At 35.7% G+C, this 14,331-nt stretch overlaps 2 protein-coding genes across 6 annotated transcripts in view; one reads left to right on the top strand and one right to left on the bottom strand.

The window, feature by feature from the left end:
- znf385c (zinc finger protein 385C) overlaps window positions 1–8,970 on the top strand; it is an 86,781-nt gene extending 77,811 nt beyond the window's left edge. For 3 of the 4 annotated variants that reach the window (XM_052552187.1, XM_052552185.1, XM_052552188.1), the window contains 5 exons: window positions 538–837; window positions 1,521–1,708; window positions 3,429–3,527; window positions 4,046–4,138; window positions 5,418–8,970. In XM_052552187.1, coding sequence (XP_052408147.1) covers window positions 538–837; window positions 1,521–1,708; window positions 3,429–3,527; window positions 4,046–4,138; window positions 5,418–5,645 — 908 coding nt within the window. In that variant the 3' untranslated portion in view covers window positions 5,646–8,970. The remainder of the gene's footprint in view (window positions 1–537; window positions 838–1,520; window positions 1,709–3,428; window positions 3,528–4,045; window positions 4,139–5,417) is intronic. The other variant, XM_052552186.1, reaches the window with a different exon arrangement.
- A 1,567-nt stretch (window positions 8,971–10,537) lies between these two features.
- nkiras2 (NFKB inhibitor interacting Ras-like 2) lies at window positions 10,538–13,766 on the bottom strand. Of its 2 annotated transcripts, XM_052552184.1 has the most exons (4): window positions 13,690–13,766; window positions 13,389–13,553; window positions 13,067–13,308; window positions 10,538–12,192 (listed from the first exon to the last, which is right to left on the bottom strand). In XM_052552184.1, the coding sequence occupies exons 2-4, from the start codon at window positions 13,480–13,482 to the stop codon at window positions 11,950–11,952; spliced, it is 579 nt and encodes a 192-aa protein (XP_052408144.1). In that variant the 5' UTR covers window positions 13,483–13,553; window positions 13,690–13,766; the 3' UTR covers window positions 10,538–11,949. The 2 variants fall into 2 exon arrangements, with proteins under 2 accessions (XP_052408144.1, XP_052408143.1); XM_052552183.1 differs by lacking the exon at window positions 13,690–13,766 and having other exon boundaries at window positions 13,389–13,655.
- Between the last annotated feature and the right edge of the window lie 565 nt (window positions 13,767–14,331).

The following is a 14,331-nucleotide window of genomic DNA, read 5'->3' as shown; positions in this document are numbered from 1 at the left end:
CTACACATATACACAACATAGTTTACAGATATCTCCCAGATGGTCTATTGTTATTCTTTGCTTGTGTCTGCCTTTTAGTTACATATTTCAATTCATGGTGGTCTAAAATATCTGGAAAGAGCTCCGTATTCCTGTTTTTCTCAACGATAGGTACTCTGTTTCATTTTGAAAATATGAACAGATTGACAGGCTTTTTAAAGGAAATAAAGACATAGTCCTCACCTGAAATCATATGACCAAAATGTATTTTGCTACCCATTGAAAAATATAAAAATCTTGGTCCAGGTCAGGATACAGTTCGGATGTATTGAAGTGACCATGTCCCATTATAATTTTATTTTTTATGCTTTTTTTGTCACTTTGTAGTTTGGCGGCCACATAATGCACTTGTGCTTTGTACTGTAAATCCTACAGGCTTAAAATGAGAGTAGCTAGCCTTTTAACATATACTCAAACACTTAAACTGAAATATTCAGAAACACTCTTGTAGTTTTGTGATGTCTGACTCATTCACTCTCTCTCTCTCTCTCTCTTCAGCTGCTGCCTGTGACTCAGATGCTGTGGTGAGGGTGGATGATGCTAACTCTAGTTCGGTGGTCCTGACACCTATATCACAGGTGTCATCCGCGGACCTGTCTGTGTCCTCCCCTCACTTCCAGACCCCGGACAGTCTGCTGGAGCCCACCGGTGCCCCCAGCGAGCCAGCCACGCAGCAGGACAACCCCACGGGGGACACACCGGCAGAGAAAGACCCCAAAAAGACCAAACAACACCTGCATTGCCCCATCTGCAAAGTCACAGTCAACTCTACCATTCAGATGGATGCTCACAATAGTGGTGCATATCTTTCTTTCTTTATTCAGTTATTTATTTACACTACCATTCAAAGACTTACTTTAAGTTAGAATTTTTTTAAAGAAATGATTCAGAATTGTTGGTAAATACATAATTAATGTTAAAAAAATCTATATTTCAAGTAATTACTGTCCTTTTAAACTTTCTATTCATTAAAAAATCCTGAAAAACTATAAGCCTATTGCTGTTTCCAAAAATATTAAGCACAACTGTTTTCAACATTGATAATAATAAGAAAAGTTATTTGAGCAGCATATTAGAATGGTTTTGTTTAAAGTTTGTTCAAAAATAATTTATAATTTATTATATTATTATTATTTTCGAAACAAATAAATGCGGAAGAAACTTTTTTTGGGTTTATGACCTTATGAATCAACCTCATAAATGAATAAACACGTGAATAATCTAACAAACTTTTTCATCAAACAGCATTAAAATATCATCAGCTCCATAAAAAACAATACTTTAAATATAATCTAAAAAAAAATGTATAAACTGTTAGTGCACACTTATTTAACACCTTTGTTTTAAACATTTACCCAAATGTAGTAGTTGTTTTACACATTTTCGTTTTGAAGATAATTCCACAAATTCACTGAATTTATTTGTGTGCATGAATAAGTAACCTTCATCATGTGAATTCCTTACTTTTTCACACATCACAGGCACCAAGCATAAACTGATGATGGAAGGACAGAGTGTTTTGCCACGACGACGAGGGAAGGCAATGTCGTCCCGCCCCTCATGTAAAAGCAAGCGATTGGCCACTAAGGGGAGTGTGGGCGTGGCCAGCAAGAGTTTCTACTGTGAAGTTTGCGAGATCCATGTTAACTCTGAGAGTCAACTTAGCCAGGTAACATAAAAATGAAGTTACCAATTAGTTCACATGCATGTGACACATTGGAATATCGGAAAAATGTTTTAAGTTACATTAACACTCAGAGACCATCTTTGGATCCTAATATGCTATTTTAGGCTAAAATTTAAATCCAGCCTTGCTCACATTTCCTGTGTTCTCTACTACTTAACCTAGCCTAACTGACTGTGTTTTTATAGCAAGTAGTTACATTGCAGACTTGTTATTTTATCCAGTCAGAATTAGGGATGGGAACCGAGAAAGCACTCATTGCATCACACCATCTCCTGACTGCATTATTATTTGTAAAATAGGGACTTTTTGGAGAGTGTGTATACGTTTATAAGTTTAACCGTTTATATTTCATTAATTAAGGGAAATTAACAAGTTTCTCAGCCCTCAAGGGACTTTTTAGCCAACAAGCTTATTCCTGCTTGAAAAGCCAAACGTTATTGATAGTGTAAAAAACATCAACTTTGAAACACCTGCTGATTGATAGACTAGCATTACTCAACATTACTTATTACCTTCCAGCAACACTACATTCAGTGAAGGTAAAATAGTAAAAAAAAAAACATAATAATAGTTCATTTAAATGGAACCAGAAGCCGAACCAAAACATTTCTAAAAATACCCAACCCTACTTATGAAGATCTGTACACTGTAATATATTTTGCTTTTTGACATTGCCAACCTTTAAATTAAGTTGACAGTAAGTAATAAACAGTATGGAGCATTGAGTGTTTGAGTATTGTTCATTTTCACTTACCACTATTTCTTGATAATTGTTTAAATGATTTTAATGGAACCGGAATCAGAACTGGAACCGGAAAATTTCTAACGATTCCCAACCCTAGTCAGAATTGATCTTGACAACCCATTGACAAAACAGCTGCTGGGAATCATCTACACCACTAACAGACATATAGTTTATTCTGTTGATAATGGCAATTAGTCTTGACTTTTTCTCGAAGGCCATGTTTGTTACCTGGTACAGTTGTGCTTTCCCACATAAACAAATTAAATGTAAAAATGTATAAACTCTTGCTCTGTGATTTATTCAAACTGAGTAAACATTTGGATTTCTGGGTTGAGTTTTTACAGAAACACACTAGTCAGTCTAAGACAAGTCAATTTAACAGATCTGATATGTGTTTCCAGTACATTTTGACTGGCTGAAGTTAAGTTGTTGAAACCCCGTCTGTGCTGGTTATTTGTTAATGTGACTCAGCAAACTTGTCATACTGACATTAGAGCTACTCTAAAAATCTTCTAGCATTCAATTTCTACACACTGAAGCTTTGTTCATGAATCATGACCACGGTGAATTTCTCATCATTCACAACCATTCTTATGTGACTTGTTGCATGTAATTGCAGCAATTTACCTAAACTGCTTTACAGTTTTTTTTTTTTAGTTTGTGTCATGAATGAGGAGTTTGTGTGTGTGTGTTGTTGGCCTGGCGTCTACTCAGGCCTGAGGAACATGACATTTTATGGTATTTCATGCTTCCCTTAAGCTGTCTCTGAAGTGTAAAGTAAACAAGATGAAGAAGGGAAAAAAAGAGAGGGCAGGGAAAGAGGTGAAAAGTATTAAAAAGCTAAAGCATTTTTAGAAAAAAGGAAAAACTGCTCTTATTTTGAGTATCTCATTAATAAAACACCAAGGGTTGAAAATGCACCATTATAAATACACCATTATTTCTGTATTTGTTTAGCACATGAACAGCCGAAGGCATAAGGATAGACTGGCTGGGAAGCCCCCAAAGCCCAAGTTCAACCCTCATACCAAGAGCCAGCCTACCTCAGCAGCATCGGTGAGCACGGTTACACTCACTGTGATATACATGCTAACAGTCATGTGTATCTGTAGCTCAAACCGTAGCATAGCAAGGTGCTAGCAATGTCAAAGTCATGAGTTCAGTTCCCAGAAAACTCATGCCGAAATGTAAACCCTTAATGCAATGCAAGTCTTTTTTGGATAGAAGCACCTGCCAGTTATATAAATGTAAATGCAATAGTCATATTCAGCTAATCAGTACAGAGTACTTAAAAAAAATCAAAGATGATTGTATTATATGCTGATATAGTACAACTGCATATTAACCCAGAGTTAATTTTAAACAATAGGACTGATGATGATTGACAGGACAAAATAATAAAGCATACCTCTTCTCAGCATGACAGAGAGGAAAGGGAATGGGGAGGGAAGTTATTGAGGGGAGGATGAAGCAAACAGGCTCATCATGATACAAGGAGTAATTTTGCATAATTAAAGACATTTTTCTGTCTGCTGCACACACACGACTATAGCAGCTCTTGTGATCTGTTCCAGCAGGGTGTCAGATGGAACGGTTATGCCAGTAGTGCAGTGTCTGCTATGAAGAAAGTTATCAACCAATGCAATTTGTCCTCTCTGTCTTCTCAGGTGAGTGACTGAACTTAAACCCAATTAACAGTCTCTTAAAGGAGTAGTGTATAATTTATGCACCATATCACAGCATTAGATCAACCAATGACGTGACTTTGGGGCGGGACTTTATATTTCAAAATTAAAGACGAGGGGAATTTAAAACTTGTTTAAAAACATCCTCTATGGTGTAACCAGACTAGTCGTCCCACATAAATAAATTAATTAATAAATTATTAAAATGAAATACAAATTAACATGACAAAACTGAAACACAAGAAACTAGGTTTCCCCCTTAATAACCAATTTGTATTGAAGAATTTGGTTTTAGAATATGTTTTTTTTTTTCTAGATCCACTTAATCAATAGTGGTTAATTCAATTTAATTGATTAGAATAAATTATCTAATTAAAAAAAAAAAATCTGAAATTGATCACGATTAATCCTACCTAACATTGAAGTATTTATAATTGCAATCATTTCACATTCAATATTCAAATTAATGTAGAAACAACATAAAGACAGTATATTTTTAATATAAGGTAACTGATACCAATGCTATGATGTTTTTGGAAATTTTTCTTTTTTTTTTCTAATATTTAACCATTGGCTATATCCATTCAGCATTACGGTATAATTGAGAGCTATCAATTTGAGCATTTATTAGACTTTAAAAAATAACAACTTCTAATTTAAGTGAACTTAAAACAATATTCACATAAACCCATCAAAGTAAATGTCATATTTAGCTACCTGTGCCCTTCAGCGAGTAGGAAATATACAGAAATTGAATAAAGTTTTCACTAACACTGAACTCTAAATTAAATATAGATGAGCCCTTAAAGCTACAAACGTTACTGATTTCCTCTTTTTTTCTTTTGTTTCTTTGATGAACAGACATCACAGCAGCTGGGTCATTAGGTTATTTGCATGCATGCTCGTAGTTTCATCCATGAGTTTTCCTTTTAATAGAAAAAGTCATAATTACAGAAGACATTAGAAATACTAAAAATATTTTAGCCTATATGGAGGGATCCTTGAATAATGTTGGACAACAGGTGACCTTACAGTCAAAAAAGCTTACACTAAAGCTTTTGAAGTATAGATTATTCACAATTTTTTTTTTTTTACAAGATAATGCCATTTCAGTTTCCACTAGCCATTTCTGAGTGAAATTTGTTTTACCACCAAATGTTCAGTGTAGTGGCATAGACATTTTTGAATGCATCATCAAAAATAGTTTTGTGATATAATGATTAATTCTGTCTCTCTCTTCCTTTCTCTCTCTCTCTCTCAGACTAAACTGGTTCTACAGAAGCAATTGACTAAAAATCTGACCGCCAGCTTCCTTTCCACCCCCTTAACTCATCCCACCCTCTGCACAGTCGCAGCCAATCCTCTCGCGCTGCGACACCCGCCGGGCACTACTTTCATTCAGACGCCCATCCTCGGCCATGCCCTCTTTAGGCCAGCGCCCGGACCTCTGAGAGCAACACACACTCCCATAATATTTTCCCCTTATTGATCACCTCGCAACAAGACAAACACGCTCTTACAACAAGGCCGCACATCCACGTAATTTAGTTTTACGTTCCGTTCTCAGTACTGACGTTCTCTGTGCAAACTTCGTCCGTGCTCCTGCTCTCTCCGAGCTGTGTACACTTAAGTATATAAACACAAAACACACTCCCATAGTGTTCCCTGTCCTCCTCAAAAACTGTGACTCTGAGAGGGTCACTCTCGAACTATGCAGCAAAGGGAGAGAGAGTGTGTGAGAGAGATAGAGAAAGAGAGCAAGACCTTATATGGGAATATGGGCGGGGCCTCGTTGATAACACCAGCCCACTATGCAGATGAACGCTTGAATGACAGGACAAGACTGATAAAGGACTGAAAGAGCTATAAGAAGAATATTTAGCTTTGCTTTATGAGATATTTATCATTATACAGATATTAATCAGGTCTTTATAATTTATTAGAGGAAAGCCAATTTTAGAGATGTATAACTGCGCTAGCTGTTAGTTTAGTGAGGAAATGCAAACATCCCTTTACTTGATGCTTTTTTTTTTTGTAAGTTTTTTCAATTGTTATTAGTCTGTTCTCATGTCGTTCCACATTGATATGTTGCCGCAGGTCTGTGTATTCACAAACATTTCGAGTAGCCTCATCTGACCGGCTTTTGTTACTAACACAAACCTCATTGGTCTGTCAGTTTACAGATGCTAAGGCTTTCTGTCATGGGTAATCACAGAATAACACACGCCAGTCTAATATACAAAGGTGACAATTTGGTAGCAAAGCACACATAATCGCTCCCAATCAGTCTCGTAATTTTCTCAGTGTTGATGCTTAGATTAGATGATTTGAGATTGCACATGCACACACACACAAAACCTCAGATGAGGTGATTACGGTTCAGTCACAGTTTGACGTGGCCTTTCATATCCGCATATTTTGTTCTCAGTATTCCTTCATTACAGCCTCACAAAGGTCAGCGTGCCTGTCAAAAATCTATCCGCGTCCCATCTTGATTAAGATCTAAACCCCTGTGTGTGTGTGTGTGTGTGTGTGTGTGTGTGTGTGTGTGTGTGTGTGTTTGATCCAAAACCTCTCATGAGTTCATTACTCTCAATTTTATTCAGAATAACATTTTAAATTCTGGAAGCATCATTGATTTATTTGCACAGAGGAGCCATTGCCAAAACATAATGACCATAATGGCGGGTTACTGAATATACAACAGTACTGTTGAAAGAAGCATTTTAAGATCACGTTTGAATAGCAACGTAATCAATTTCAGATATACATGTATATATATACATGTATAAGTATACAAGCGTTCCCGTCAGCCTGAACAAAGCGACATCGCTTTGCCCCAGATCAGTGTCATCTGATGGTTTTTGAAGGACTAATAAGACCAAGACATAAGACCAAGACTGATCATCTGACTTCACACCTGTAGAATTAGATGTTGCTGTTGGGTCTATGTTGTACCATTTTTCATCTGTCTGTATTTTTTGTTTTAAATGTGCCCTAGCATACAAAGCTTTTTGTAAATATTTTAAAAATACAGCTTTTAAAAGTCAATCATTAACATTTATAATATATACAATTAGAGTAAATATGTAGAATTTTATCAGATGTTTAATGTAGATTCTTTATGGTTATTGTAATTAATGTTATAATAAGAACAAGCTCTACTTGAAGTTATTACTTTCTGCCACCATTTCTGCAGAGACATGCATACTGAAATAAGGAGATAATTTAATGCGAAGTAGATAGGATAATGAAGTTTTTACATAAAATTGTTCATCGAAGCGCTTGCGAGAGAAAAAAAAGGCAACGGAATATAAGAAATATTGCTAAAAAATGGGCTGAGACTCAGACCCCCAGACAAGGCCTCAGAGCCTGGAGTCACGGGTGAGTCTCAAGCCCACTCAGGGCTCTTGCTTTTCAGAGGATGGTTTGCCCTTGAGGGACTGAAGCCTGGGGCCTTGAACAGAGCTAACTAACAACAGCCATATTGACACTTCAAGAGGCACAACATGGACAACTTCTGCTTTTTTTTCTGAGGACACTTTAGAACAAGGAATATGTGTGTGCGTGTGTGTTTTGATAACTCCTGAACGTCAAAATGATCTCCATAAGGTCCAAGGAAGGACAACTAGCGAATGAGAAATAACATCAGTCCATCACTGAATACCTTCATGCTTTCTTGAGGCACAAGCGCACGTAACCGCACCGTTCCTAGTTGTGTCATCCTCATGAGCTCCATACAGCAGATATGGCTGGTTGTGATACTGTGATGGTCTCTGCTAGGTGGATGATTTCACATGTTGTCCAAACGTAACAATTCCAAAATATCTTTGAGGTTGTTTGTTGGGATTTTTATGTTGCTTTTTCAGTTCAGTGAAATTCAATCCTTAAGCAATAATGACGGAAACTGGAACCTTTTTAAGAAAACTGATGTAGTTTCTCTCTCTCTCTCTCTCTCTCTCCCTCTCTCTCTATGTTAGTGTACATGTTTCCTCCCTTGTTCTCTTAATGTTGTGAGCGCTCTTGATGTAGTGTGTTCCTATTGCCAATCTAGAGGACACTGGAAAGCTTAATATGACATTTCTCCCCATTTATTTTACGCTGTTGGAATCTGTTTGTCACAGGAGAGTCATGGAAACATCCGTTGCCAGCAGTGACAAGACAGTGGATGGCATTTCCCATTTCTTCCATGTTGGTTCAGGGCTAATTTGACTATTTGACCCAAACTGACTTGACTTCCTGCACTAGTTTGCCTTGTGCCAATATATATATATATGGCATTTTTGGCAAAATTTGAGAATTCTTTTTTTTTTTTTTTTACAGTAGGCTAATCAAGTAGACTGCACATAAAACCTACAAGAGTGAAACTCTCATATGATCAAAAAGCACACACACACACACACACATACACAATGTTTTTCCCATGAATGTGTTGGAAAACATGGAGCCTTGTGTGAAAATGTGCATGTGTGCGTGTAAACTGAAAAATATGTCCGGTCCAACTAGATGTTTGTTAAGCATGAACAAGGATGAGAAGATTTCAATATCGCTTAAAAGGGACCTGGCCAGTATTGTGTAATTTAAATAATGACTGACATTATATATGTTATTTGTGCTCAATAGATTTCTGTCTGTGACTGATCTAACATTGATCTGAACTCTCAGCTGACACAAAGGAAAACGTTTTTTCATAGGACTTTGCGTCTTGGTTTTCTGACTCATTTGCTCTTTCTCTGTACAGGGTGTGTATGAATGCGTGAAAGCGAAATAAAGCAGAGAGAGAGAGAGAGAGAAATAAATCGATTAGACTTCCACCCGAGTGCTCTGGCTGTTCTTTTGGGGGCTTATGGGACTCCTGGTTATTGACTAGAGGCTGACAGCTTGTCATGGTGTCTTGCTTTATAATGACAAACTTGTCGAAACTTCCCAGTTCGATGTAAAACCAGCAAAACTAGGCAAAAAAAAAAAAAAAAAGAAAGTCTTCTACCAAACTGGGGCTCGCTCTCATTCCATTTGAACAAGTGTGCGCCATCCTGTGTTTACGATGAGAACAGCAATAATATAAAAGGGAACTGGCAGATTTTCAGGGTTTACAAACAGGTAAGCTGCTTTTACTTTTATATTCATTAAATATTTTAAGTTTAGAATATTTTAGTAGTAATATCTCCATTGTTATTAATTAGAAATTGGCATGGATTCAGATTTTTACAAATGTGCCAAAAAATTTTACTAATAAAAAGCCAGCACAACCATATAGAAGAAAAAATTATTTTCATATATTTAAATATCTTAAATTCAAATAGAAGAAAATATATTTTATACATGTAAATATATTTTGCAATAAAATGACAAATATATTTAAATAATAAATTTTGGCCGGTTATTATGAATATTTTTAACATATATTAAATATATGTAAATATATTTTTATTGGAAATATTTATATTTATTTTCTTTATATTAAGATATAAGACTTTGCAAATATATTAATTTGCAATATATGTCCATATAGTAATTTCTAATATTTGTTGACATAAAATTTCTATAAATGTAAATATATTTTAAAACATTCCAACATTTAATTAAATAAACATGTTTTATAGAATATATGTAAATAAATTAAATCTCCACACATGTAAATGTTTTAATTTTATATATATTATAATTTGCGCCTTCAGAATAAATAAAATACAAACAAAATTTGGACACAGAAAAGCTAAAAAATCTCCATACAGTTTAACTTAAATACAGCATATGCTCATTTCACTGCTTAAATGGGTCAAATGTTTGGGATCAGAAAGATTTTTTTCTCATGCTGATCAAGGCTGCATTTATTTGATCAGAAATACAGGAAAATACATATATTATGATGTAAAATAATGTTTTTTCTATTTTAATATAGATTTAAATCTATTTATGTGATGCATAGCTGAATTTTCAGCAGTCACATGATCCTTCAGAAATCATTCTGATATGATGAATTATTACCAATGTTGAAACTGTAATTGCTCCATTGTTATTAATTAGATTTTTACAAATGTGCCAAAAGGAGAGAGAGATATATATATATTACTAATAAAAATGTATTTGTCTTTGTTATAGTTCTCAAATCGTTAGCACGAAAATTATATATATTTTTTATTCCACCTAAACATTTTAGTTTGTTTAGCGTTATCAATACTGCTTGTTTCAGAATGTTCAAGAAACATTTAAAAGGTTGAAAATGATAAAACCGAATGTCCCCTTAACGATCGCCTAACCAAGAAAGTTCAGAAAACTTTAAGAAGTAATGCTTCCCAACTCAATAGAAATTCTCAGAACGTATTGTTAACAGGGACTACGCATTATTTGTATCATGTTTTGATTCACTAAATACACATATTCAAACAAAAGTATATTTTATTATGGAAAGTCAATAATTATTTGTCTATTCCATTTTTCAAGTGTGCTTCCTTTTGCTCGGTTAATGGGGTGTCAGTCCGTTCTGCTGCTCATGAAGTTCCGGGACCCTTTTAAAGAGTGCATCTTTGATACTATATGTTGTGTGAAGTTTGCAATGTGTTTAATGTATTGTGTAACAGCGGGTAAAAAGTACATTTGCATAATGTGAAGCATTTGATCTGTGATCTGTAAACACCATTGATGCAAGCCTCATGAAATGAAGAGTAGCTTGAAGCAAGTGTTAACTTTAGACATTGTTCAAGACACACACACACTCTCCCTGGCAGAAGTGGAGAGCCCTCTATTATAAGGTCACTGCCGATCTAGCCATGAACTAAATGAAATATCTACTCCATGAAAAGATAGATAAAGGGCAAATAAAAGCAGTTCTCTGGTTTACTCCCCCGAAGAGAGAGACTGCAGATATGTCAGGCTCATTCAGATGGAAGCCTGCTGCTGTGCTGTTAAGCAGACAAGATTTGAAGTGTGTCTACGGATCACGTGCTTAAAATGTATTTCTTTATAGAACATTAACATTATTTTTGACCATTGTGTAAATTAAGAGTTACTTTAGATTTAGATTAGAACAGATGAATGAGTGGAAAACAATTGCAGCCAAGCAGCTTTATTAGCTGCTCGCACGGTCTTTGTTTCAGACAAAAATGCTTTTAAACAAACTAATGTCAAAATGTATTTAAAAGCGATCTCAGCTAAAAATAAGAGTCAAATCTTCATAAGTCATATTTTTCCATATAAAAAGAACAGAAATCTATAATTTATGTTCACAATTGAAAGCTAACATTACACAATATGACTGAATATTCATGAAATACAGTCATCGGGGTAAAAACTATAATGGCACAGTGGTGAACTCACTCACAATCAAACAAACTCAAACTAATTACACTTAGGTGTTCTTATGGAATAAATCAGTAAACATTTGAATAGGAATGTGTCTGACAAAATATAAACAAATGGAAATAAGTAAATCATCCATGCAGTCCGCTTAACTAAATTAAGACAATCTTCTGTCAAGTTGACGTCACAAAAGAGTAGTCATCATGGCACAAATGTCACTATATATTTAAGTGTAAAAGCAGTATTTTTTGTCAGTCAACTGCTTCAAGATAAGCATGAGAGAAATATGTCATAGAAACACATGGATTCTATCCTGTATGTTTAAGAATATAAAACTTCATTAATGCAGTAACTTCATACGGTGTGCTAAACTTACAATGGCACTCCAATGTCAAATGTTTCAAAAGATATCAAATCGAGCATCTGTTCCTGGCATCTCTCTTCTAACATATCTTTATGTTACTCTGTTAGGGCTATTGCTATCTTCTCCATCTCTAGCTGTCCAGAGAGCCGCTGGCCTTGTTCTTGTTGCGGCTGAGTGGGAAGGTGGTTTTGCTCTGAGGCTGGGTCATTTTGCTGGCCAGATGGACAAAGGGCTCGATGAGCGTCCGTCTGTCGGTCACAGAGACCTCCCACAGCCGGACCTTCTCCTGCCGAGCCCACTGCTGAGCCACCTCGCTGTCCACCCTCCTCTGATCCTGCAGGTCCAACTTATTACCCACAACAACAACAGTCACCTGTGAAACAGAGACACAATGTTCCTTTACAATTATTTCATAATGTCTGCTTACAGTCTCATTTTTTAGCTAGAAAAAATGTCATGTTTTTCTCAACATTTCAATTAAAACTGGACTCCTCATGAGTCGTTTTGCAAAAACTCATGCTCACCAAGGTTGTGTTTATTTAATAAAAATACAGTAAAACTGTAATATTATGAAATATTAGCAAAACAACTGTTTCCCATTTGAATATATTTTAAAATGTAATTTATTTCTGTGATGCAAAGCTGTATTTTCAGCATCATTACTCCAGTCTTCAGTGTCACACGATCCTTCAGAAATCATTCTGATATGATGATTTGATGCTCTGAAAACACAGCTATCAAAATCATGTTCAAAGCATGTTTCCCTAATCTTAAGGGAACATTTTATTTTATAATTTTGCTAATGTTATGGAAATGTTACTTTTGCGACCTGACACAAAAAAGTAACATTCACAAAAATGCCAGATAAACACCAAATGAAACAATGATCCAATGAGTGATGTATGATGTTATAGAAATATCGTTCTATTAGTTCTATTAATGAGAAAGAAGAATTAGAAGAGCATTTGCTCAGAACTTTCCCTGTTAGAACATTGCCTGTTAGGAACTGAACTGTCATACATTTTCTCTGGGGTTTTTTTTTTTTTTATGAATGTACTGTTTAATGTTAGTTCAAAAGAAATGCATTTATTTGAAATATAAAACTATTTCCATATTACATGTCTTTACTAGCACTGTTAATGAATACGTCAATGCTAAATAAAAGCATTAGTTTTATTTATTTATAAATATATATACCCCAAAGATTTGAACGGGTGGTGTGTAGTCTGTGCATAACAAACACACACCTCTTTTTTGTCCCGGCAGCGGTCGATGTCTTTCTTCAGAGCCTCTACGCGTTTGAAGGACTCTTTGCTGTCGATGCTGTAGACGAGCACGAAGCCGTCGGCGAAAGTGAAGTAGTGCCGCGGAAACTCGAGAGCGTCGCGCAGCCCGCGCGTGTCGTAAAAGCGCAGCTGCTCTCGGGTGCCGCGGTCCGTTTCCACAGACCCGATGTAAATGTCCTCCAGTGTCTCCATGGTCTCTGAACCTGTCACACCGGTACCATATGAATCTGTACTGCTCGTGTATTAGTGTTTAAGGAATGACTCGTGCTGTCATCGCACTCACCTGCGACATGGTTGGCGTACAGTAACTGCTCCAGAAGCGCGGTTTTCCCCACGGATCCCTGACCACACACCACCACCTTACAGCTCTTGCCCATGACCACTTACAACCTTGCAGTCTTCATTCAAGTATAGAAATACACTAGAGATTAAAGGTGGGTGGAAGAACCTGTTACAGCGAAAGAGCAGAAAGAATACTGACGTGCAATAAAGCAACAGTCACGTTAGTGCTGCACACACCAGTATCAGATTACTGTATGACTGAATACTAAAAAATTTCGTTTACGAAAAAAAACTGGACGTACTGTACTCTCTTTCCTGTTTATGTCAGATTTATGTCAGATTTCAGCCTTCGACGAAATATGACAGCAGTTTCGTTAAGCTGAGGAGCGCCCTCTCTGTCCGGAGGACAACAAGACACGCCGTTGCATGTGATTCACGTGTAGTACATGGGTGTAACAAAACACTAAAAAAAACTAGAAAACATGTAAACCTTTAGGGTTTTATATATATATATATATATATATATATATATATATATATATATATATATATATATATATATATATATAGTAAAAAAGATAAATAGTCCTACATAATAAAATTGTGTCCTACAAGATAAATAGATAAATAGTCCTACAGAAAAAAAACAGAAGTTGTGAATAAGCATTGGTTGCACATGCCTTCTCAGTGAATACACTTTCTTAACTGAATGAAATCTGAATACTGGGTAATAAAACATTTTACTGAATCAACCGGATGAATGAATAATTTAGTTATTCGGCTGACCACCTGTGATAGTACACAGGATTGATGACTCACTCACTACACCAACTGAAATTACAATAACATGCACTAAATGGAAATAATGAAACACTAAATGAAAATAATTTCGCTTTTAAAGCAAAAGTTCAATAATGCATAACAATACCTACCAATATCATCTC

Source organism: Carassius gibelio, chromosome B3, assembly GCF_023724105.1.
Source record: "Carassius gibelio isolate Cgi1373 ecotype wild population from Czech Republic chromosome B3, carGib1.2-hapl.c, whole genome shotgun sequence".
Taxonomy (NCBI): Eukaryota; Metazoa; Chordata; class Actinopteri; order Cypriniformes; family Cyprinidae; genus Carassius; species Carassius gibelio.
This window is presented reverse-complemented; position numbering and strand designations above follow the sequence as displayed.